This window comes from Ochotona curzoniae, unplaced genomic scaffold, assembly GCF_017591425.1.
Source record: "Ochotona curzoniae isolate NIBS_2020 unplaced genomic scaffold, NIBS_Ocur_1.0 scaffold_4701, whole genome shotgun sequence".
NCBI classification, from domain to species: domain Eukaryota; kingdom Metazoa; phylum Chordata; class Mammalia; order Lagomorpha; family Ochotonidae; genus Ochotona; species Ochotona curzoniae.
Window position 1 is genome coordinate 78,559,956 of NW_024467122.1, and position 24,821 is coordinate 78,584,776.

At 50.8% G+C, this 24,821-nt stretch overlaps 2 protein-coding genes across 5 annotated transcripts; one reads left to right on the forward strand and one right to left on the reverse strand.

Annotated features, from left to right (window-relative positions):
- The first annotated feature begins 198 nt into the window (after window positions 1-198).
- Window positions 199-5,756, forward strand: CUNH15orf40 (chromosome unknown C15orf40 homolog). Its single transcript, XM_040969616.1, has 4 exons — window positions 199-327; window positions 451-577; window positions 2,312-2,439; window positions 4,543-5,756. Exons 1-4 carry the CDS (start codon window positions 214-216, stop codon window positions 4,636-4,638), a joined length of 465 nt encoding a protein of 154 aa, XP_040825550.1. The 5' UTR covers window positions 199-213; the 3' UTR covers window positions 4,639-5,756.
- An 11,049-nt stretch (window positions 5,757-16,805) lies between these two features.
- Window positions 16,806-20,499, reverse strand: RAMAC (RNA guanine-7 methyltransferase activating subunit). Of its 4 annotated transcripts, none has more exons than XM_040969608.1 (4): window positions 20,370-20,499; window positions 19,690-19,738; window positions 17,537-17,717; window positions 16,806-17,036 (listed from the first exon to the last, which is right to left on the reverse strand). In XM_040969608.1, exons 3-4 carry the CDS (start codon window positions 17,704-17,706, stop codon window positions 16,847-16,849), a joined length of 360 nt encoding a protein of 119 aa, XP_040825542.1. In that variant the 5' UTR covers window positions 17,707-17,717; window positions 19,690-19,738; window positions 20,370-20,499; the 3' UTR covers window positions 16,806-16,846. The 4 variants fall into 4 exon arrangements, with proteins under 4 accessions (XP_040825542.1, XP_040825545.1, XP_040825543.1 ...); XM_040969611.1 differs by having other exon boundaries at window positions 19,690-19,744; window positions 20,371-20,459; XM_040969609.1 differs by lacking the exon at window positions 20,370-20,499 and having other exon boundaries at window positions 17,537-17,713; window positions 19,686-19,738.
- Window positions 20,500-24,821: the final 4,322 nt, after the last annotated feature.

Sequence of the window (24,821 nt, forward strand, 5' to 3'; positions counted from 1 at the left end):
ACTGCAGTCCTGAGACGTGACAATACCTTTCTTGCCCTCCCGCCCCCGGCAGTTTCCACAGCCCCATTACGCATGCGCGCGAGCGGTGCCGAGCACCCCTCCGACCACACGGGGGAGCGCTCCATCCGGTGCGGACGCGCACGGCTCCCCGAGCGCAGGCGCAGAAGGCTCTTCCGGCGCCGGCGGTGCTTCCTGGCGCCCGCTCTTGCGGGCATGCTGCGGCCCGGCTGCTGGCTGACACGGCTCCGGCCGCGCTGTGGCGTCCGGGCCAGTGCGCGGCTGCAGCGCGGGGGCGAGATGCCCAAGAAGGCGGGAGCGACGGGCAAGGCTAGTAACAGCCCGCGTTGGCCAGAGAGGGGCCGGGGGCGCGAGAGCAGCGCGCCCGCGGGAGGGAGGAGGGCGCCGGCCCTGTTCCCGGCTTGAAGGCAGGTGCCATTGCTCTCGTTCTAGGGTAAAAGCCAGGGCAAGGACCAGGAGAAGCCGCTTCCTCCCTCGGGCCCCGTGGCCGTGGATCCCCAGGGTCGTGTCACCATCGCCATCCACGCCAAGCCCGGCGCCAAGCAGAACGCCGTGACAGGTTACCTGGGCGCGGGGATGATGGGCGGCTGGGGTGACGCGCACATCCTCCTCGCCCCCCGCGGCTTGCTGCAGGTTCCTCCTGCCATAACCCACCAGGAGTTAGGATGTTCCACCTCTGCAGTCAGAGTTGACTGGATTCTAGATGGTGGGGCTGAAGCCACCACCTTCACCCCAGCATTCCATATAGGCGCCTGTTCGAATCCCAGCAGCTCCACTTCCCAACCAGCTCCTTGCTAGTGACCTGGGAAAGCAGCCGAGGACGGCCCAAAGCCTTGGGACCCTGCGCCCACAAGGGAGACCTGGAAGAAGCTCCTGGCTCCTGGCTTTGGCCTGGCATAGCCCCACGGAGCAGTCACTTGGTTCATTCTCCAGGAGCCCACAGGAATTGGAGCTACATTTAAAAGAGACCTGTAATTTAGAAAGAAAGTTTATAGAGATGGAATTTTTATGAAGTTCCCCTTGGCCCTTGCTTTTGAATCACATCATTTTCTGACGTGTTACTTTTTTAAAGTTTTTTAAATTATTTGTGGGGCCCAGCACAGTGGCCTGGCGGCTAAAGTCCTAACCTTGAACACCCAAGGATCCATTTGGGTGCTGGTTCTGATCCCGGCAGCTCCACTTCCTATCCAGTTCTGCTCGTGACCTGGGAAAGCAGTCGAGGACGACCTAAAGCCTTGGGACCCTGCACCCGTGTGGGAGACTCTGAAGAGGCTCTGGACTCCTGGCTTTGGATCAACTCAACGCTGGCCGTTGTGGTCACTTGGGGAGTGAATTATCGGATGGAGGACATTTCTTTCTGTCTCTCCTCTGTATATCTGACTTTGCAATAAAAAGAAATATAGATCTTTAAAACAATATTTATTTGAGAGGCAGGGAGAGTTGATCCATCTGCTGACCCACTCCCCAAAGTGCCCTCCACAGCCAGAGCTGGGCTGCACCGAGCCCAAGAGCCCAGGCACTTCATCAAGGACTCCCGCTTGGGTGGCAGCGAGCCAGGTACTGGAGCCAGCCTCACCTGCCACCTCCTTGGGGTGTGCACTGGCGGGAGCAGAAGCAGGGGCTGGGACTTGAACCCAGGCCCTCCCGTGCCAGATGCCCACGCCAGTGACCCTACAGGGCTCCAGTGCCCTCCTTTGCAAAATGGAGATGATAATAATGGTCTTGGCACCTTTGTAGACTCATGAGGGTTAAATGCTTGTCGGGCCCTCGCATGTGTGCTTCAGAGCGGGTCATGGTCAGTGCTCTGTAAGCTTTTGTTGCACAGATGTTGAGCTGCCGTCCACCCATCCGTCATCTCTGTGGTTGGTGACGCAGCAGGGGTGAGGCCTCGGGCTGCTCCCATCAGAGCCAGTGAAGTTCCCCTTGGCCTGAAGTTTGGGAACTCCCTGCTCGCGGTCCGCGGAGTGGAGGAATAATCAGTACTTCTCCTTCGGATTGATTCCCTGCAGCATTCTTCTTTTCTTTTTTCTTTCTTTTTTTTTTTTTTATTGTTAATAACATTGTATTATGTGATACAGTTTTATAGGTACTGGGATTCCCCCCACCCCTCCCATAACCCTCCCCCCATGGTGCAGCATTCTGAGTGGCTCATCATCCCTTGCTTTGTTCACGCACTTACCGATGGCAGACCTCTGTGTCAGCCCTGTGCAGAATCTGTTGACAGGACAGTTGCTGCCATGGTGAAGGGCAATGTCTCTCCCTGTGGGTACAGTGTGCACCCCTCTTGTTCCAGACCTGGCAGCCGAGGCCGTGCACATGGCTATTGCGGCGCCCCCGACAGAGGGCGAGGCCAACGCGGAGCTCTGTCGGTATCTGTCCAGAGTGCTGGAGCTCAGGAGGAGTGACGTGGTGTTGGACAAGGTGGGTCTCAATGGCTCGCCGCCTCCCTGTATGGAGATAGGGAGGGCAGAGACAGGCCTCCCTCCTGCCGGCTCTCTCCCCAGGTGCCCCAGAGCGAGGCCCTCCAACCAGGGCTCCGGGAGGAGGGAGAGAGGCCCAAGGACTGAGGGCATCGCACCGTCCTGGGAGAGCCCGGCCTGGGACCAGGCACCCCTGTGTGGGCCATGGCTGTCCCCTGTGGCGGCATAACCTGCCACACTGTGTACAGTCCCAGCTGGCATTCACAGTCAGTGACCCTGAAACAGCACACCCCGACCTGCGCCAGGGCCTCTCCCGTGTTTCTGAGTGTGCAGTCCTTGATCTTGACCTGTGCACAGTCCACTCCTCTACACAGAGCCCTGCTCAGATGTTCTCTGAAGGATGTGTTTGAAAACAAACCACTTAAGGGATCAGCCCAGCTCCGTTACTTGTGGCCACTTGGGGACTGAGCCAGCAGATGCAAGATCTGTCTGTCCTCTCTGTAACTCTGCCTTTCAAGTGAAAATAAAATCTTAAAAGAGAGAGAGAGAGATGCTAGTTAGGAGGATTGTATTCAGTGCCTGAGTTGTGGTACAGTGGGTTAAGCCACCACCTGCCATGCCAGCATCCCATGGGGCACTGGTGCAAGTCCCACCTGCTGCACTTTTGGTCCAGCTCCCCCCTCACACACCTAGGAAAGCATCAGAAGATGACCGAACTACCTGGGCTCCTGCCACCCACAGGGGAGACCTGGATGGATTTCCAAGCTCCTGGCTTGGGTTTGGCCCAGTCCCTGCCATTACAGCCATTTCAGAAGCAGTGAACTGGTGAATGGGAGATCTCTGTTTCTAATTCCTCCCTTCAAATCAATATATTAAAAAAAAACCAAAAACACACATTCTGTATCAGAGTGCTTGGATTTCATTCCTGATTCCGGCTCCAATTCTAGCTTCTTACCAGTGTATATCTTGGGGGCGAGGAGTGCTGGCTGAAGGAGCTGGGTCCATGCTGCCCTGTGGGGGACCGGGTGGCGCTCCAGGCTCCGGCGTCCGCCTGGCCCTGCCCTGCTGCTGAGGGCGGGAAGAGAAGACGTCCTGCCTAGCTCGCTGGGCTGTTTCCAGAAATGTGTGCCAATGGAGGATAGTAGTAGTTTGTTTGTATTTAAAATTATTTTACTGCAAAGTCTGTAAAATCGTGATATCTATTTTGGCGTTAAAAAAAATTTTTTTTTTAATTTAGAAGAATTACTTGCAACTGGAATTTTGTAAATCTGGATTATCTAATTCATTTCAAAAATTTTTTATTTTTATTTGCTAATTTGAAAGAGTCACAGAGAAGAGACAAAAACAACCGTCCATTTGCTGGTTCACTCACTCCCCAGATGGCCACGATGGCCAGGAGCCAGGAGCTTCTCCCAGGTCTCCCGTGTGGGTGGCAGGCGCCCAAGCACTTGAGCCATCTTCCACTGCTTTGCCTATGCCATGAGCAGGGAGCCGGACTGGAAGCGGAGCAGCTGGGCCTCCGGCTGGCAGTGACTTTTATTGCCCACTGCGCCATAACCTGTCCCCAAAAGTTTGTATAGTTTTCATGTATTGAAGAGGCGGAGTGGTAGAACAAGGAAGATGGAAAGAGTGCATTTCATTTCTGTCCACTTGTTCATTTCACAAATGCTTACACACCTGTGAAAGCCCTGTGGGTCTCCCACGTGGGGGAGGGGCTCCCGCACCTGCACCGTGGGCGGCTGTCTCCCAGAATGCATCAACATGCAGTTGGGTGGCAAGTGCAGAACTCAGTGGTGCTCTGAGATCTGGGTATCAGACGGTGGCTTAATTCACCATGCCACTAGGCCTGCCACTCCCCACTCCTCCCCCGTCAAGTTTTAATAGCTAGCTTTCACTATTACAGCAGTTGGCAAAGGTAAGGCCTTGGAACGTTGTAAAAATTTGCAGCAAGGTAGCATTTCAGAGTCTCAGGTTAGACCAGAGGGCACCTGTGAGAGCGGAGCCTGTGTGTTTAACCCTCTGAGGCCATGGCTGCCCAAGGGACAGCCAAGGGCTGGGGCCCTCGCACATGACGGTTCTCAGTGTATCTTCCCTTCTGGTCCAGGGCGGTAAATCTCGTGAGAAGGTGGTGAAGCTCTTGGCCTCTACAACTCCAGATGAGATCCTGGGGAAATTAAAACAGGAAGCTGAAAAGCAATGAGAGCAAGCAGTGAAATTGCATCCTGAGAAGCAGACTGTTAAATGGGCAAAAAGTGCACAGAAGAACATGGAGGAAACAGGTTTGTGAGTGAGACTCAGAAGAGCACAGAAGCTTTCAGATCACTGCACGAGGAGGGCAGGTCCTGGAATCCCTGACCGGCCTGGACTTAGAGCCCGTGGCCTCCACCACAGAGCAACAGAAAAACGCTCAGGAGTTGCTGCTGGACCCCTTCCACGTGCACGGAGATCCACTTGCCAGGATGACCCCTTCCACGTGCACAGGGCTGCGCCTGCATAGGAGTGAGCGAGCACCTCAAGGTCACAGCCTGCCGGGTGGCACCCATGCACAGCTCCTGCCTGGGCTGGTTGGAAGCAATCACCGCGGGTGGACGCTGGCAGTGCTGTCTGCATCTGGCCTCGGGGGCCGCTCCCTGCCCGGGTCATCCGCCCCACCACGCTCAACTCCCACCTTGTGCCTCAGAATGTTTGCCTACAGGCCCAAAATCTGTTTTTAGGTGTTTTCACAGTGATTTTGAACATCTTGTAAAAAAGTAAGAATAGCCAAGACTCATTTCACGTTAATGATTTCCAAGAGGCCGCCGAAGCTCCTTCCTCCGCAGTAAGCCTGGGTTTCCTGGGAACCTCCAAAGATCCAGAAAAGAAACAGGAGGACTTGGGAGCTGTTTCTGGCATTTGGAAAAGCTTCCGCCGCTGTCATGCCTACAGTGGCACCGTCGGCGCACGCTGCAGTAACTGCTAGGTAAGGGGGGCCGGCTGCCCTTGCTTTTCCCCAGAGCTGCTGGTGGTCCTCGCCTTGTCTAGCAAGTGCCTCAGAACAATGTCCTCGTGAGAGGGGCCAGTAATAAACACTGCCGCTGCTCAGAGGCTCGCAAGCCACTCACCTAGCACGACTCTCTCTCCTGCTGCTGGGAACAAGGGTGACCAGAGTTAGGTGGTGTGTTCAAGGCCACGGCGCACATTCACGGCACAGCTTGGCTTAGGCCATGCTCAGCTGCCCCGTCTTCAACTGTGCCATACTGTCCCAGATGTGCTGTTTTACATCGGCTAAACCTAAGAATGTACCCACTTTTTTTCCCCCATAAATTTTATTTTTATTTATTCATTTTTTAAGATTTATTTATTTTTCTTAGTCACATTTATAGAGAGAAAGATCTTCCATCCGCTGGTTCACTCCCTAAGTGGCCGCAATGGCCGGAGCTGAGCTGATCCAAAGCCAGGAGCCCCTTCGAGGTGTCTCGTGCAGGTGCGGGGGCCCAAGGCTTTGGGCCGTCCTTGACTGCTTTCCCAGGCCACAAGCAGGGAGCTGGATGGGAAGCGAGGGTACCAGGATTAGAACCAGTGCCCATATGGGATCCTGGTGCATGCAAGGTGAGGACTTTAGCCACTAGGCTACCACATCAGGCCCTCCCCATAATTTTTAAAGAAAATTTGTAAACATTTATGTGAAAGGCAAAGTGAATTATGTGCCATATGCTGGTTCACTCCTCAAAGGCCAGACCAAACCCACGAGCCAGGAACTGCTTCCGTGCCCCGCACCAAGTGGCAGGAGCTCCAGTGCTGGAGTTATCATCTGCTGGCCGCCAGGCACAGCAACGGGAAGCAGGACCAGAAGTGTGCCTGTGGGGTGCGTGCACTGTGGGGGATCGGTGTGGAGTAATTAGCGTTTCTGTCCCTTCACACGGGTCGGTTCTTTGTGTTTGGAGCCGGCACACTGCTGACTTCTGGTTCATTATAAGGTGCATCCCCACCTTTCCCGCGCTGGCCCCGTGTGCTGTAAAACCATGGTACCTGTGTTTGTTCGTGGGTCACACTTGGGATGCTTTCTCGGGAAGTCCCAGAAACGCCCACCTGGCTGAGGCAATAAGAGGGAACATGTGGGCTCCAGGAACAGGAACAGTCGGTGGCTGAAGCAGTAAGAGGGTGTGTGGGCTCCAGGGTTGGGGTACCACAGGGGCTGAGGCAGTAATGGGGTGTGAGATGCAGGGACGGGGTGCCCTCGGTGGCTGAAGCAGTAAGAGGGTAACTGCACTCCAGGGACAGGGTTCGCTCGGCAGTTGAGGCAGTAATGGGGTGTACATGCAGGGACAGGGTGCCCTCGGTGGCTGAGGTGGCAGCTCAGTGATGCCGGGAAGGGCCCACATCCTTCTTGCTCCCGACTCGAGCAATGCTGGCTTCTCCCTGGGTCCCCCCGCCTTGTGGAGGCCAAGGTCCCATGTTCTCAGAAACACCACTCAGGACAGCCTGGTGTGTCCTCTGAAAACTGCCTCCCCTGCCCCTTCATCTCTGGGCTGGCCACGTGGTCAGGGAACGCCAGGCTACAGCACAGGCTCCACACACCTGCGAGCTGGACGTGGGGAAGCCCCTGCTAGGCTGGTGATGAAGCTATGAGGACAGGAACGGTTACTGGGTGGGAACTAGCGATTTCAACAATAATGATCCTCATTTAAAGTGAGCAGAATTTAGTGTGGATGTTCTCTTCCTTATTCTGTTTTAAAACAAGCAAATAAACTTAATGGCATGTGACACTATTTGTTAAGGAAGGAACTGGCTGCGGACAATATTTCAGAGCATGGTTCTCTGCCTGGAAACGTGGCAGCCTTCAGCAGTCCTACCGCACTTCCCCAGCCTCTGCCCCCCAAGTCCATTCCCGCTCCCCCATTGCGAGGGTACTGGCTGAGACCCAGTCCTGATGTGCTGCAGTGCAGTTAGCGTGGCTGTCTTCAGCGGGGCCCTGATCTTGCCTCAGGAACATGGAGAGGCCCAAGCCAAGGACACGGACTCCAGCTGCCACACGTGCCCCATGCCAGGAATGCAGCCTGGGCTGCCCATGTGTTGTCATCTCTCACCCCGGCCCTGACCGCCTGATGGGAGGACAGCTGACTAGCCTGGTGGCTGTGTCTGCCTGGCCTGCCCGCCTAGAACCTGGGGAAGGAAAGCAGGCGGACGTGGCGATTCTGGCTCCTGGTTGGCTGAGGGCCATTCCAGCCTGGGATGGAGGGAGAGAAGACAGAGCTGGCACCTGTAGTCACTAAAGAAGCAGTTTATCTGAGCTGTGGGCTGCCGGCATCCCAGCACAGATTTCTAGATTTGTTGCAGTAGTTTTTGAACTGGTGCACAATAGAAATTTTAAAACCCAGTTACCTGACATTATAAACAAGAGAAGCTAATTTTCAACTTGCACCCAAGAGGTGGCGCTGTAAGGCAACGCAGAGGCACACTTAATTTTTTTTTTTTTTTTAAGATTGGTTTATTCAAAGGCAGAATGACGGAAGGGATGGGAAATCTGCATCCACTGATTTCTGCCCCCACCCCCCCAAAAAAACTTGCAAATGAGTCAAGCTGAGGCCAGGAGCCAGTACCCTGGTCTCCCATGTAAGAGTCGCAAGTAATTTGAAAAGGGCATTAATTCCTTGGAAACATACAGCGCTGCTGGGAAGGCCAGCCTGCAGTGCCTGAAGTGTCTGAAGTGTAGGCTGTGAGTCCACACAGGATCTCTGAGTTGGGCCCTTGTGACTTTTTTCTTGAAAAAAAAAAAATGGCCATCACTGGAATGTTGTTTGGGGAACTGTTGGCCAGTGTGACCTTCTGGGGCTCCCTGCTATAGGTAGGGACCCAGCCAGCAGCCCCAGCCCCTCTCCTGGGACAACATGGTGATCCTTTGCGGCCAGGGACTCCCTTTTTTCGGGGCCTCAGGAAGCCCGTGGAGGCTCCTCCTTAGTCCTTAGTGCCATGAGAAGGTTTACAGTGCTTCGCAATCCCCAAGGATCACAGTCTGGGCAGGGAACTGAACCCTCACCCCCAAGGCTGCTGAGGGACTGCACTCACGGGTTCACTGCAGCCCCAGTCACAACAGCGCAGTGTCCCTGGGCATCGACCGCTGACTGGACAGGCAATGTGGTGTACCCGTCTGTATGCGGTGGAATAGTGCTCCCCACAGAACAGTGAAATGCCATCACTTGCAGTGAGTCTCAGACAAGCAGAGGACATTATGTTAAGAGGAGCATCTGTGTCCTGTGTGTAGGCTAAATGTTGACTTCACAGCAGCAGTGAACACAGTGGCAGCTACCAAGGCCTGGGAGGGCACAGGGGGCTGGGGAGAGGATGCTGAGTGCAGGGGTGCCTCTGGAGAGGAGGAATAGCTTCCCATGTTCCATAGCACAGGAGACAACTAATGGGACATTTCGAAACAGCTGGTAGACAGGATTTCACATGATTCAAACCAAAGAAGATGGTAAGTGAGGTGACAAATACGCCGCTTCCCCTGATCTCATCATTCCACACTTTGTACACATACTGAAACATCACACTATACCCTGTAAAAAGTACAGTCACTGTGTCCGTCAAAAATGAAACTATGGGTTTAATTTTTTTTTTAATTCTCTTATTTTGGTAATCTACGTAGTTGATTAGGGCACAGAGGGTCAAAGGCTACATGAAGGTGGGTAAGACCATTGTTTCCACATTAATATTTTTTTTTTCTGTATCTGGGGTAAGGGAAGAGATAAAGGGAAAAGCCCCACCCAGCCTCCCACCCATCCCAGGTCCCCAATGTGGGGCATGCTCCGAGGGTCCTGCTCATGCAGTATTGATAGTTCAGCAGTTCTGAATTGCAGCCAATCCCACCGTTCCAATCACGATGAAATCTATTCAGAATCCACTGATTGACATAGTCTCTTCATGGTTGGGGTTCTGAGATCAGCAGTTTAGTTGGAGGGATCCCCAGAGAAACTTCATCTGATGTGATCCCAGACCTTATTCTTGTGTGAGCTTGCCAGTGTACAGTCTGGCACTGTCCGTCACCCCAATCAGCTTATGCTGGTGTTTGCAATTGCTGGGTCAGTTGTGTTTCCAGCCCTGTCTTCCATGCGAACTGATGGGTGTTGCAGTCCAGCTCGATCCTGCCCACTTCATACTTGGTCCTCACACAAACCAGTGGGAGCTGCAGCCTGCTCGGGGCACCCCCCCCCCATAACTCCCACCAGACCTGCCCCTTCCCTGGTCCCCATGCATGCCAGTATGTACCACAGGCTTGTTCAGTCTGTCCCACATCCCATTTAGCTCTCATACATGTCAATGGGCATTGAAACCTAGTTCAACCCAACCTACTTTACTATCCAGCCCACACACATACTGGAGGGTGCTGTTCTGTCCAGCTACCCCTGCCCCAATCCTGGTTTTCACGCTCTCCAGTGGGAGTGGTAACCCAAGAAGGAGGTGCCCATTATTTCCCTCCTAGACCACTCCCACTCCCGGATTATGCACTCTCCAGGTGGTTCTGGAGTCTAACCTGACAGAATGAGCCTCCAGTGCCAGCATCTGCCAGCTGATGCTGTGGCAAAGTCCAACCAACCCTCACCCATTCTAGTTTATGCTTGTACCAGTAGGAACAATCAGCCCAGCTTGGCTTTTCCCTGATCTAGCTCATATGAGGCCCACAGGTATTGTAGCCCTGCCTGGTCTGGTCTGCCCCCATCCCAGCTCACGCTCTCCAGTGGGAGTGGCTGTCCAGCAGGGGAACCCTCCACATTCCCCCTACTGGCTTTGCCCCCTCTCTCCCTCCCTGGTTCTCACGTGTGCTGGTTGGGCACTGTGACCCAGTCTGGTACAGCTCACCTCACCTTGGCATTTGCCAGTGGGTGTTGTAGCCTGGCCCAGACCAGTCCATCCCCAATTCCAGCTGACAATGATGAGTTATAGCCTAGCCCAGCCCACCAGGCATCCAATCCCAGCTGTAATGTGCACTGGTATGTGTTGCAACCATACCTGGCCCAACCCATACTCTGTTCTGGTGCTTGGATTCGCCAGCAGGTGATATTAACTGGTTGAGCCTGGTCTGCCCCCAACCTATGCCAAATGTATGCCGGTGGGTACCTTTCCCTGGCCTGCTACCCATCATGGTTCTTGCACTCACCTACATGGACTGTATCCTGCCAGAGGAGTTGCCCAAGCTCCTCCATCAGAACCTCAACCAAAAAGCTTTTGGCCATGCAGATGCAAGGCTGGGTCATCAGGAAGGAGGAGGACACACGTTAGCATGCACAGTCATGTTACTGTCGGCAGTGTGCGTTGCTGTGATGTGCTGGGGGATCCAGCTCTTTTGAGACAACTCTGCAGGACTCATGAAAAGGGTCAGGCACTGCAGCTCAGTAGGGTAAGCCACTACTTGAGAGCTCATGTCCCACACCAAGGCGCCAGTGCACCCAGTCCTGACCGCTCCACTTCTGATCCAGCTCCCTGCTAGTGTCTGGGAGGTGGCAGGTGACTTCAGCAGTTGACTCCTGCCACCCACATGGGAGACAGTTGGAGTCCTGGCCACTAGCTTTGGCCTGACCTGGCACAGCTGTTATGGGCATTTTTGAAGTGAACCAGTGGATAAAAGTGTTGTGCTTGCTCTCACTTTGCCTTTCCAAATATTTTTGCTTTTTTTGTTATAAGTATCAGAAGCTAGACAGGTATATGCAAAGGCCATGCAGCATTGTTAATTTAAGGGGGAAGATTCATTTATTTTTATTTGAAGGGCAGACTGACAGAGAAGGAGAGAAAGTTCTTCCATCCACTGGTTCATTCCAGAAATGTCTGCAACAGTCAGAGATGAGCCAGTCTACTCATCCAAAGCCAGCAGCCAGGATCTTCCGGGTCTCCCACGTAGGTGCAGGGATCCAAGGAAGTGAGCCTTCCTCTGCTGCTATAAGCAGGGAGCTGGGTGGGAAGTAGAACAACAGAGACACAAACCAGCACCCATATAGGATCCTGATACTAACAGGCAGAGGATTAGCCTGTTGAGCATCGTGGCCCGAAATCATTAGGTGTGTTTGTTTGTTTGTTTTTAACAGTTTCACAGGCTCTGGGATTCCCCCAAGCCCTCCCCGCCATACTGAATTCCTCCACATTATTACAGTAGTACAGTTCATAACTAGTCATGATTCCTTCATGGCAGGCATGGACCATGCAGAGAGTCCAGCATCCTATTGTCCAGATAAATTCAACAGTTTCATTGGGAGACCATCCTTGGTCTGAAAGTAGAGCTGGCAGAATATCATCCCCTCCAATGAAAAGCCACTACACAACTTCAACAACAGGAAGAAACATGGAAATTTACATCATGAGGTAATTAACATGGTATTGAGTGACCAATGTTAGAAAATGCAAGTTCTTAACATCCTGTAACTACTTCATTGACATCTCAATTTTAGTATATACATAACCGGCTGCTATAAACCTTAAACTGGTTATAGGGTACTATTCAGCTGTCTCATGTCCATTTTCATTTTTATATTTAGCAGTTTATAGTATTCAAGTGTGACTTTTACTGAGCCTCGCGATTTTTAGGATACTCCAAACATGCTTATAACTCTAATAAGCCACATGTTAATGATTGAGGAGCAGAACAATTTTAGGAGGGGCATGCAGAGAAATCTTCAATACCTTAGTGAGGAATAACTGATGTTTGTGTGCTACCTAGTAAGGTATATGGTAGTCCAAGCTGACTTTTTCCTGTCTGTTCTAAGTTTTCCTTATTGGTCTCTGTCTATCTGATCTAATTTTGGGGGCTCCGACGTGACCCTGATGGGCATTGCAAGAGAGGGTGGGAGCCAAAGTTGGAACTAAGTAACGACCAGAGAAAGCTCCTCTCCCGAGTCCCGATGGAAGTTTACTGTTCTTCTGTTTCTGAGGACCGCTCAGGGCTCCTGGCTGTTGTTCTGATGTCATTAGACTCTGTGAGGAGGGTTCTGGGCTTCTTCCATCCCATGTGGGAGATCCGATAGGGAATGGTCGACCTCAGAGTTCTCAGCCTATGAGGGCACCCAGGTTCCCTGTGATCTCCTTGGCGGTTGGGATATGGTCCTTGGTGAGGTACTGATATTTCTTGGTGATGTACCAGGAGTCTCTGGGGTTAGGATACAAGCCTCCTCCTGTCCTCCTGTTCCACTCTGGGGTCCCCTCCTGCTCTGTGCATATGACCTCCTGTTAAGAGGCTCTCCAGGATCATTCTTGGATCCTACTGTATGTCTTTATAGTTTTTGCTAATGTCTAATGCAGATTCGAGTCTGCTGTCTCTAAGTTACCTGTTACAATCTTGATAGATTATACTTAACCCCTTCCTCACACACTCTAAGGTGGAAGATTTCTCTGCTCTCCTGACCCATTACAGAATAACATAGGGTATTAAAAGCATATCAAGCTTTTCAGTTCTTTGATGTAGTTGAAATCATTAGTTTTTTATAACTACTGTCCTGGAGTTATGACTTATTGTATTCTATTGAGTGGATAAAGAATTGTGTATATAGAAGGTATGTTTCAAAACATGTAACCCCACTTTAGTTTTTACAAAAAGCACAAACATGCACATGAAATGCAATTATGTTTGTGTGAGCATGGCAGAAAGGACCGGAACATGCGCAGCAGCCGCTGTTTCTGGCTGGGTGCGGAGGCCTCATTTTTGTACTGTCTGTCTTCTATTTGGTCTATACACAAAACACACAGTTAGGGAAACTTCTTAAGAAAAATACGCAAACAACCAAGCTCTGGTCTTTGGCAATCATGGCAAGCAGCTTTATTTACCGAATGAATGCAGACAAAGAGGCTGGCGATTTCCCCAGGGGAGTTCAAGGCTCCGGCAGTGGAAAAACACTGTGAGCTCATCCTCACACCATCCCGTCTCAGGAGAGGCCACAGAGACAGAGAAAGGCCTAGCTGGTAATTAATACGCGGGGCTCTGGGTGCCCCTGGGGACAGGAGCCAACATGCAAGCTGGGTTAGCCCCTCAGCCTAGCATCACAGAAGGTGCTTTAACCCATTATACCACAGCACAGGCTCTCACACTTTGTTCTTAAATACAATTTTCTTTTTTCTTTTTTCTTTACATCTTAAAAATTTTCCTAGGGGGAGGTGTTGGGGCACAGCTGGCTAAGATTCTGCTTGTTCCACCAGCATCCCATACTGGAGCACCAGTTCAAATGCGGGCTGCTGTACTCCCAATCCAGCTCCCTGCTAACATGCCTGGGGAAGCAGCAGAGGATGGCCTGGAAGGCGGCCTCCGCTCCTGGCTTCAGCCTATTTGGGGAAGATTCTAACTCTGTCTTTCAAATAAACAAATCTTCAAAAACAAAGTGCAGTGTTTTCTTGCCCCTCTGCATGGCACTCGCTCAGGCAACTCAACTATCGGTTCCTAGCTTAATCTGCCCATTCAGTCCCAGTCCCCGACACGCACATTCCACACATCCAGCTGGGAGTCCGGTTTCCTGCCTTCCCTGGATAGCTGTGTGATGCTCACAGCCATGTGTCCTTGCTGCTTTTCATGCAGTGAGCTGTATTTCAGCGACATAGCTACCTGTAAGCTCTCTCACCAGCTCTCTCTGTCCTTGCTGCCCCCCAGGCTACACTCACCATCTGCTTGAAAATCACTTCCTCAGAGTTACAGCACCTAGGCCATTCCAGACAGCACTTACCCTGTACGTCCCTAATGGCCACCAGTGAACACAAGGTGAGTGACAATTAGACGCACCTATGGCTTTTCCCAGTACAAACACTTGGACCCAGCAATTCCACCTTTCCACGGTGATCCTTAAAATATGCTCACGAAAGAGGACAGTGATAGAAGCCCTAGAACAGTCCTGCAGGATTCTTTGCCATCGATCAAGTGACAACGACTTACATATTCATCAGTGTGGGAGAGCCCAAGGAGAAAGGTGGTCCTAGGACAACTGGGACAGGGGAGGGCGGTGCTTGCTGAGGGGATCCAGCAGGTGACCGCTGGTCCTGCGGTCTTGCAGTTCCTCGGCAAGCCAGGAAGAATTCTTTCTAAATGCTTCTGGGTGGCCTTTGTATCCTGAAAAGTCCTGCTCCATTGTTTGGTCATTAAGACTAAAATAACATGATGGTACATTTTTCAAAAGATAGTTCAAGAAGAAACAGTATCCTTCCCTCCCCTCAAAAAAAGGGTCATGTTTTGCTTAGAGTTCAAAACTAGAGCCCTCTGAAACCTTCAGAAGGAATCATTTCCTTTCACTTTAGCATGTGAAATTCAAAATGAACAGACCCTTACTCTTCATTCCATTGCACAGTCCTATCTGGGGAATGAACCCGTGGATGGGAACTCTCTTACCACTTTCTCCTTCAAAAAAATCCTTTAAGGAAAAAAAAAAAAAAAAGAGTAGGGTTCTTCCCTTTTCCCCAGCAAGGCCAACACTCAGGCAGATGAGATCAGCAGTATCGGGTGTCAGTAGGCCCTTGCGCAGTGGCCTAGTGGCAAAGTCCTTGCCTTGAATTCCCTGGGATCCCATCTGCACGCTGCTTCATATCCCAGCTGGTCCACTCCCTTCCAGCTCCCTGCCGATGGTCTGGAAAAGCAGTTGAGGATGCCCCAAAACTGCACCCGCGTGGGAAACACAGCAGAAGTTCCTGGCTCCTGGCTTTGGTTTGGCTCAGCTCTGGTTGTTGCGGTCATTTGGGGAGTGAATCAGCAGATGAAAGATCTTCCTCTCTGTCCCTCCTCTCTGTAAATCTGGCTTTCCAATAAGAAATAAATCTTAAAAAAATATTTCGGTGTTGTTGGGGATCCCATTAGTGTCACGCAGGCCAGCAGAGTTCTGTCCCAAAGGGGCAGTATGCATGCGTTGTCACTGACAGGTGTTTTCAGTAACTCCTCAGCCTTCAGAGAAGCTGCTGGGGGGCAGTCAGGCCACTCTGGCCCTCGGCTAACTAAGCACAGCACTGCCTCGTTACTTACTGATACAAGAGAGAAGCCACTGCCATCTCATAAAAAATGCATTTTTACATCTCAACTGAAATATTATCCTTTCCAATCACAGGGTTACCAAAAGGATGGCCTTTCAGAAAGAGTCAGTGGTAAAGAGAGACAATCAACTTTTAGGCCTAGAAGGAGGGGTTGAGAAGGCAGCTGCCACTAGAAAGTTGTTGTGTGCTGCCCCCGCCCCTCCCCCCATCCCTGAGGTTTGCTTCTTTTCATCTACTTGAAAGGCAAAGAGAAAACCATAACAGCCAGATCTGGCAGGCTGAAGCCAGGAGGTTTCCTGCAGGTCTTCATGTGGACGGTGGGGGCCCCAGCTGGGACCCTCCCCTGCTGCCTCCAGGAAGCAGCAGAAAGGGAGCTGGAAGTGCAGCACCTGAAACTCGACCAGGGGTTCTCTTGGGGACACGGTATCCCAACTCTGCCACAGCACCCACCCCAGAAGTTATTCATTCCTTTGACTCATCCAAAATGAATCTGCACTCTTATTTTTAAACCAAATATATATGTATATATGTATATATACTTTTCAACAGATATGAACAGCATAATAGACCAAAAAGCTCATGTCACCATATTAGTAAATGGGCTATTTGCCAAAACTTGGGAGTGAAGTCACTTCCATCTTTTTCTTGTGTTTTTAAAAAGCACTTCTAAACAGGAAGTGAGAGCATGAGACAGACTCACAAATAGCAAAGGTACACATTTGGAAGTGAATGTAACATTGTAAAGTCAACCCACCCACCCAGAAGTCAGTGTAACATGCAAAGCCTGAGTGCAGTGAGCCTTCTGGATCGCATGAACGCATGAACGCTGACCTGCTGCTACCCTGGCCGATCCCCTGAAATCCACGCACTGAAAACACCGGATTTCTTCGGGTAGCTTTATTTTTCCTTCTAAAAACAAACCAAAGTAGCCGTGACGCCGACTCACACTTTTACAGTAATCAGAGTTATCAGTAAGCAACTACCACAGTTGACACACAAGTTGAAAGGAACACGCTCCTTGTTTTATCTCTCAGCTTTCAGTGTCACCCGCCACGCGTCACAGGGGAGCAAGGCTGGGTGCTCATTTGAGCTGAACTGCAGCTGCCTCGGCAGCACCGCACAGCTAAGGCTGCGGAGACGCCCGTGTTTGACAAGGGAAAGGCAAGCATTTTCTACTTTAAAGCTTGTATCTGTGTCAAAGAAAGAAAGAACTCCTGGTGGTCAAAACAAGGAAAACATACCAAACTGGAAACATGATGCGAGCAGGAAGCTAAGCGGACGCAAGGGTGCCAGGACACGCAAGCTGCAGTGTTTGCAGGCGGAGCTTGTACCCCCAGCAACCGCCACGTCTCCACTCTCTCACACAGGCTGGGTGGCTGCCACCAAGAGAAGACACACACACTTGTGTCGTGTTAGGAAGCCATGTTTTTATTAGAAGCTGCTTCCATCCCTCAGTAGTAGCCATAAGGAGGCCCCTGCTGGTTGTAAGCATAGTGTCCATACTGGGGGGGGTAGTGGGGTTCCTGTCTCTGTGGAGGGTAATTGTTACCCCAGGGTCGCCTGTGCCACTGATTGGCTCGATTGTCACTTGGCCACCCTCGCCTGCCATCTCTGCCTCGGAACTGTCTGTTATCGTGCAACCTACAATGAAACAAACAAAAAAATCACATGACAGATATCATCTAGCACATTTGATTTCTCCTTCTCCTACACAGTCAGTGGGAAGGTAACACACTGCAGCCGATTACAGCACCAGTTCCTCCAGTCCAAGCCTGAGCCACCTCCAGTGTCACGGGGTGTGCACCTTGGAGAGACTACAACCACAAATTCCAACCGAGGGTATGGTGCTCAGTCAACCTGCCACCTAAAGTGTATGAAGGCAGTGTGAATGAAGTGTCTACACCTTATACACATCTTGTTCCACTCAAAACAATACACATACACACACATACACCCGGAATGGCAAGAGAGACAATGACCAAAGGTGCTAACCTAACAGCACTCAAGGAAGTGACGTCTCGATCACAGACTGCACGCCAGGCACCAGGCCATCCTGAGAACGCTGGCTGCCACCTCTGCGGTCCAGCACGGCTGTCCCCCACAGAGAAGTCCTTCACTTGCCCCACGGAAGGCGCACCTACCAATTGCCTCTGTTTCTTTGGTTTCCGCCTGCTCTGCTGTGCCACTCCTCCACGATGGGAGGGGTGTCCGGGGGCCGCTTCAGGTACTCCTGGTACTCTTTGTCCTCTTCTGTGAATCGACTGGCAAACATCTCTTCAAAATGCTTGACAGCTTCAGAGGTGTCAGTCATGCTGAAGCTCTCTACGGTTTTTGAGATGTTCCCATTAGAAACTTGTAAAACATCACATCATTTCACCAAACAGCGAAAAACCAAGAAGAAAACAATTTAAGGCAGAGCAGTACTAAAAATCTTTGTGCTTTTACTTTGCTTCTATTGAAAGGCAAGAGAGATACAATGCTTTTTTTGTTTTTCTGGGTTTTTTTTTTTTTTCAAGATGAGAAATCGTCCATGTACTGGCTTACTCCCCAAATGCCCACAACAGGTTTCCTATGTGCGTGCAGGGCCCCACTCTGCCGCCCAGTGTTTCTGTCAGCAGGGACTGGGGTGAAGCAGGGGAGCCAGGCATCCAACTTGCGCACTCTGACACCAGACACAGCTTATTGCCCTGTCTGCACTTTCAAGTTGAAGGTAGACTTCAGACTCTACATGTAACATTCCTTGACTGCCATAATCCACACATTGTACTAACTAGGAGCTTCCAACAGAAGTATGAACAATGTATCATTGATGCTGTCCCCAGAGTTCCCCCAGGCAAACAGAAGTGACAGCTCAGAGGAGGTGCTGTGACGGGAAGGCCAGGGGACAGCAGGAACAAGGGTGAAGAGAGCACTCCATGGCTCTGAAAACTCGCAAGTTCACTGCAGACTATTCTGCAATGCGGAGCCATGGATGGTTTAAGCTAGGAAGTCTCAGGATCAAATCTACCAGGTAGGACTGCTGGTTTACATGGTAGGTCACTGCAACAATACAGGCAATATGCTATAGACCAAACTGAGGGAGGAACTAGACAAATAGCTTTAAAAGAATTCCCTGACTACATGCGAGAGGACCGGAGGTGAAATGGTAACTTGCAGGCTTGTGGTCAGATGACTGACAAGATGGCAGTGCCAAGGAAGATGGGCAGACGAGCGGGCATACCGAGTTTGATGTTGGTTACAACAAAGCCACCCAAACCGAGAGCCTGCGCACAGTGAGCTGCCCACAGTGAGAGCTGCGCTGAATCTGGCAGACAGAGCAACTTCAGCGGTGCTGCTTACTGTAGAGTGCTCACACGAAGTGTGGGGCAAGAAATATAGAGGGGCCAGCGCTGTGGCAGTGAGTAAAGTTGCTGTCTGCCATACCAACACCTATATGAGTCCCAGCTGTTCCACTTCCCATCCAGCTCCCTGCTTGTGGCCAGGTGTAGAAGGGCACTGCGATTCATAGAAGGACAGTGAACATAGGATGACAACTGATTTGGATATCATTTGTGTGAGGACAGCTGATTGGATATACAAAGCAAAAGACAGTTTCAAACAAGGGTGTGGAAACAGTTGATGGGTTCTGTAGAAAGGCTTATGGGAACTACATAAGCTCCTCGTACCTTCTCCCTTATCCTACGTGAGCTTCAGTCTAAAAACGCCTGATGCCACTAATAAACTTCGGCTATCTCACCAACACGGTAGCCCACATGCGTGTTATTACTCACTCCGTGCAGCAAGTCCATTGCTGAAGGACAGTGAACAGCCCGGGAAAGCAGTCGAGGACGGCCCAAAGCCTTGGGACCCTGCACCCACATGGAAGATCCGGAAGAAGCTTTCCGGTTCCTGGCTTCAGATCAGCTCTGGCCACTGCTGCCACCTGAGGAGTGTGGACCAGCCCATGGAAGATCTCTGTTTCTGTAATTCTGTCTCTCAAAAATGAATGTATAAAGTATGCCTTGTCAAAGACCAGATTTCTCATGCATCTGGGATTATCAGCAAAGTGTCAAATTCTCAAACACATAAAACACGTTTCAAATAAATGGAACACATAAAAATTGTTCCTACATTTCCCTCAGGAACAGAGAAATCACTTAAAAAAAAAAAAAAAACCACCCACAGCTAATTCACTTGGGCAGTGAAAAAATATATATACATATCGCCCACAACTCCCCCCAACACAAGTAAACAGATGTAATTTTTATCACTCCAGAAATGCAACTGTAAACAGAACTTTGAAAGATTAACTTACTCCAAATATTAGAAGTAGCTGCTGTGTTGAAGGTTTGGATGGTTTCAATCTGTGCGGGAAGAAAGAAAAAAAAATACAAACCAATCCTGCAAAGGCGTGGGAAAGATGAGTGCAGGGGGAGGGAGAGCTGGGAACACCAGAGCCTCAAAAGAGGAAAAACTCCACGATGCAAAGTGCTGGCAAGACTTGCAGAGCTCCCGAAAAACCTGCCGGCCCAGCTGCGGGTCTCCACAGTCACCAATGTCCGCCTGTGGGGTAGCTGGGTGCAGACACCTGCCCGCCCAGCTGCGGGTCTCCAGAGCCACCAGCGTCCCCCTGCGGGGTCGGGGGGTGCAGACACCTGCCGACCCCCTGCGGGTCTCCACAGCCACCAGCGTCCCCCTGCGGGGTCGGGTCGGGGGGTGCAGACACCTGCCGGCCCAGCTGCGGATCTCCACAGCCACCAGCGTCCCCCTGCGGGGTCGGAGGGTGCAGACACCTGCCGACCCCCTGCGGGTCTCCACAGCCAGCAGCGTCCCCCTGCGGGGTCGCGGGGTGCAGACCTTGAGACAGAGAGACCACGAGAAGGCCGGCTGCCCGGCCAGGACCGCGTCGGGAGGAGCAGCGGCAGGCAGAGAGGTCGCCGCGGCCTCCAGACCCGCCAGGGAAGGCCCCGCAGCCCGGCCCCCTCAGGCTCTCATCTGCTAAGCTCCGGTTCTGCCCGGCCGCAGCCGATCCCCGCCAGCCAAGATCACACTCACCCTGCCACCATTCACGGCTCCGGCACTCCCGGGGCTCTCCAAGGCAACCGAACCTCTTCCGCTTCCGGCAGGAGGCCCGTCAAGTCTCGCGATATCCCGGCCTGCCTAGGGACCCGGGCGAGACGAGACGTCGCCGTCTGAGAAGTTCGGCTTCTGGAAGTTTCGGGAACGATGAGCCGGTTAGGAACGTCGCGCAGGCGTCTGTCTGAGGGGAACGGGAGAGCAGGCGGTGGAGACGGGTCGCGCCGTGGTGTGTGTATGGAGAGAGGGGCCGCCTCCTCCTCCGTGTCCAGCCGCACGTTCCTCCTGGGAATCCCAAAGCCAGCGAGTCCCTCCCTGGCCGCTGCCCAGTGTTCCCAGCACCGAAGATTGCAGCATCAGTCATCGGCAGCCAGTCTCCTGCGACACCACCACGACATGACTGCCTTATACAACGGCCAAACGCATCAATCTGAACTTCAGACTCTCAACAAAGTCCTGTCATTTCCTTTGTGTTCTCCACGGGTCCCTGGCAAACCGAACCCCGTGAAGTGCTTCATGCTTGGAAAGGCTCGTCCTGCGTGGAATGCCCTTCCCATCGTCTCTAGATGTGGCGTTCTTATTCCCTTTTAAAGATTGACCTCGGTAACTCTGCCTTCCAAGTAAATAAATCTTTTAAAAAAAAATTTTTTTTTAAAAAAAGGAGCTCTTTCATATGCAAGGCAGAGCTGCAGAAAGGAGAGGGAGAGATTTTCTATCATCTGCTGGTTTACTCTCCCACATGGTTCCCACGTGGTGCAAGGACCCAAGCACTTGGGTGGTCACCTGCTGCTCTCCCGGGCGCACTAGCAGGGAGCTGGGTGGGAAGCAGAGCAGCTGGGGGGGTCTGAACCAGTGGTCTGGAATGGGATGCATTGCAGCAGGCAGTTTCAGCCAGGGTACCACACTACAGGCAACCCCAGATGTAGGAAATCAATGGATTCTTCAAAGCTTTATGAAGCAACATCTCTCTAGAGAAATAATTTGTCCTTCTATAGCATGCTGACCATACTTTCTGCACTAAATGGATTCAGTTATTTTGAGCTTGCCTACACATCTGCCAGGTTATATAAACTCCATCAAGTTAACTTCCGCATTTTACAATATGTAATATGTGTGCTTTACATATAAATTCTCAGTAAATATTTGCGAAATGAAGGGCAGAAATACAAATGCTCCAAGCCACGCTTTTAGAAAAATTCACCCAGCAGGAAAGTATACAGGGCAATGGATAAGACAATTTTTGTGTTGGTTAATAAATGTGAGAGATGGGCCCAGAGCGTTCGCCTAGCAGCTAAAGTCCTCACATTGAAAGCACTGGGATTCCATATGGGCGCCAGTTCTAATCCTGGTGGCCCCACTTCCCATCCAGCTCCCTGCTTGTGGCCTGGGAAAGCAATCAAGGACGGCCCAAAGCCTTGGGACCCTGCACCTGCATGAGAGACCCAGAAGAGGATCTGGGCTCCTGGCTTCGGATTGATGCAGCACCAGCCATTGTGGTCACCTGGGGAGTGAATCATCAGACAGAAGATCTTCCTCTCTGTCTCTCCTCTTCTCTGTAGATCTGACTTTGCAAATAAAATAATTAAATCTTTAAAAAATAAATAAACATGAGAGCTAGAAGGACTACAAAGTAGCACTACTCTTAGGAACTAAGTGGTTGATGGAAGAAAAAGATGCTAGGAATAAGGAAATATTTCAAACCTTTGAGGCTGGGAACTTGAGATTGAAAAGAGATCATCATCAAAAGTTATAAACATCGGTTGGATTGAAGGCAGGAGTGACCTCAGAGCTCCAGGGGAATTTGTAAAATTTGAGATGGTAGCGAATGTGTGATGTCCAAGAGATCTTTGCATGGGATTGTGAAAAATGCAAGACCAAAGCTCCGGGGGGGAAATCTACACTTAAATATGTGAATGTGTGAGTCATGCCTGAGGAGACAACAGCTTTGTCTGTGTGTACGATCTTTCCAAAGGAGAGTATTTATAGAGAAGAGCCGAGGGCCTCGGCCTACGCTTCAGGAAGGCTCCATATTTAGGAAGCAAAGATCGGAAATGCAAAACTTGGAGAGGAGCAATGTCACTGTAGAAAAAAAATCAAGGAGAATGTTTCCCCACCCGGTGCGGCGAGTCAGGGAGGGTGTTCAGAAAAGAGAGGGAGTGTTGTAGGGAAGCTTGCTTGTTTCCTTGGGACCCTATGGCGTCGGAATGATGTGAGCGATAAGGACTTAACCTAGAAACAAATGCACCGCTTTCCTTGAGATCCATGTGGGGCCCTCGGGAGCTCCCAGCCACCTCGGGCAATCTCAGTGGGACTCTAAGTATTCTAGCCAGTTTTCAAAATTTTCAATGTGATCCATAGCGTTTTCTTTTCTTCTTCTTCTTTTTTTAAAGATGTATTTTTATTTTTATTGGAAAGTCAGATATACAGAGAAGAGGAGAGACAGAGAAATATCCTCTGTCTGATGATTCACTCTCCAAGTGAGCGCAATGGCTGGTGCTATGCCGATCCCAAGCCAGGAGCCAGGAACTTCTTCCAGGTCTTCCACACAGGTGCAGAGTCCCCAAGGTTTTGGGCTGTCCTCGACTGCTTTCCCAGTCCAAAGCAGGGAGCTGGATGGGAAGTGGAGCTGCCGGGATTAGAACTGGTGCCCATATGGGATCCCAGCGTGTTCAAGGTGAGGACTTTAGCCACTAGGCCACGCTGCCAGGCCCCGTAGAGTTTTCTCATATTGATACCAATTATTCCATCTCGTTTTCTGACCTTAGGAAGTCTGTTTCATGAAAAGCAATTTTCTAAATTACTGGCAGACTTTGCAGATCAAAACTTTCTCATTGGAATCATTCTTTGATGGAAAGGAATTTAAATATAGTATTTCTGGGGGAAAAACCATACTGAGCCTGGAGGCCATAATTTGATCTCTGTTTGACAGCCAAAGTTCACTGTTAGAGCATCACTTATTATACTGTGCTGGGTTGTAATTTGCCTAGGTCTGTTGATAGATACAAGAAAGACTGCATTTTCACGCTTGATTTTTACTGTTTCTTATTATCTCCCTACACTTCGGATTTTAAAAATCACCTCAGTGTTTCATCTTCTAGCAACATTAGAAATGAAAATAATTTGTTTTGTAGCTCTAAAAGAGAAAAAAGTTAAAAGACTCATCATTGTGGTATAGTGCATTAGGATGCTGCCTGGGTTGCAATGCCAATTGGAGACCCAGCTGCTCCACTCTCAGCTTCCTGTTAATGCACCCGGAGAAGCAGCAAAGGACGATTCAAGTGCTTGGGCCCTGCCTCCCACATGCGGAACCAAAATGAAACTTTGAGATTTACAGGCCATGGAGACAAAATCACACCTGGGGATGATACCAGGAGAGCCCCCCATTACAGGGTGTAGGTTGGGGAGGGGCTGAAGGCGGGAACTGTGTGCCTACAGCATCTGTGTAAGGAATTAAATGCATGCGGCCTTACACAGTTCACCTCTAACCCCCTAGGTGCATCTCTTAGGCAGAAACCGAGGCTAATCCCTGGCTGGTGAGTGAGCTCTGGTTTCCTCCTTAGAGAGACAGGACCAGTGAGGCAGTGAGTGCTCTGCACACACACACACACACACATTCACACACTCAGTAATCAGAAGATTGCGGGCAGCCAGGAAACATGACAGTTTTCTAGTAACTCTGATTTATTACACATTACTGTATACATCCATTATATACATAAACATCACAATACTGAAGCATTGAGATGGATCATCTGGTTGAACTTTTTTTTTTTAAAGATTTACTTATTTTTATTGGAAAGGCAGATCCGCAGAAAGAAGGAAAGACAGAGAGGAAGATCTTCCATCCACTGGTCCATTCCCTAAGTGGCCACAACGGCTGGAGCTAAACCAATCAGAAACCAGGAGTCAGGAGCTTCTTCTGAGTCTCCCTTGTCGATGCTGGGTCCCAAGGCTTTGGGCTTCCCTCCAGTTCTTTCCCAGGCCACAAGCAAGGAACTGGATGGGAAGTGGAGCAGGCGGGACACAAACTGGTATTCAAATGAGATGCTAGCACTTGCAAGATTATTTAGCCAATTGAGCCATTGCACTTGGGCTGAACATTTTTTTTTTTCTCCAAATGCTGTTCCTGGAAATGGAATGTCTTCTCCAAGATCATGCAGATGACCAGTGGGCAAAGCTGGAACTATGAACCCTTAATTAAGCGTTCTTCTTTGAACACACATTGGTGAGTACTCATGATATGTCAAGCACTGTTCCAGGCCCCGGAAACAGATGTGAGCAAGGAGTAAAGTCCTGCCTTTGTGAACCTTACATTCTTCTGGTAAACAAACAGCCTAGAATGTGAGCAGGTGTGAGTGCTGGGAGGGGCCC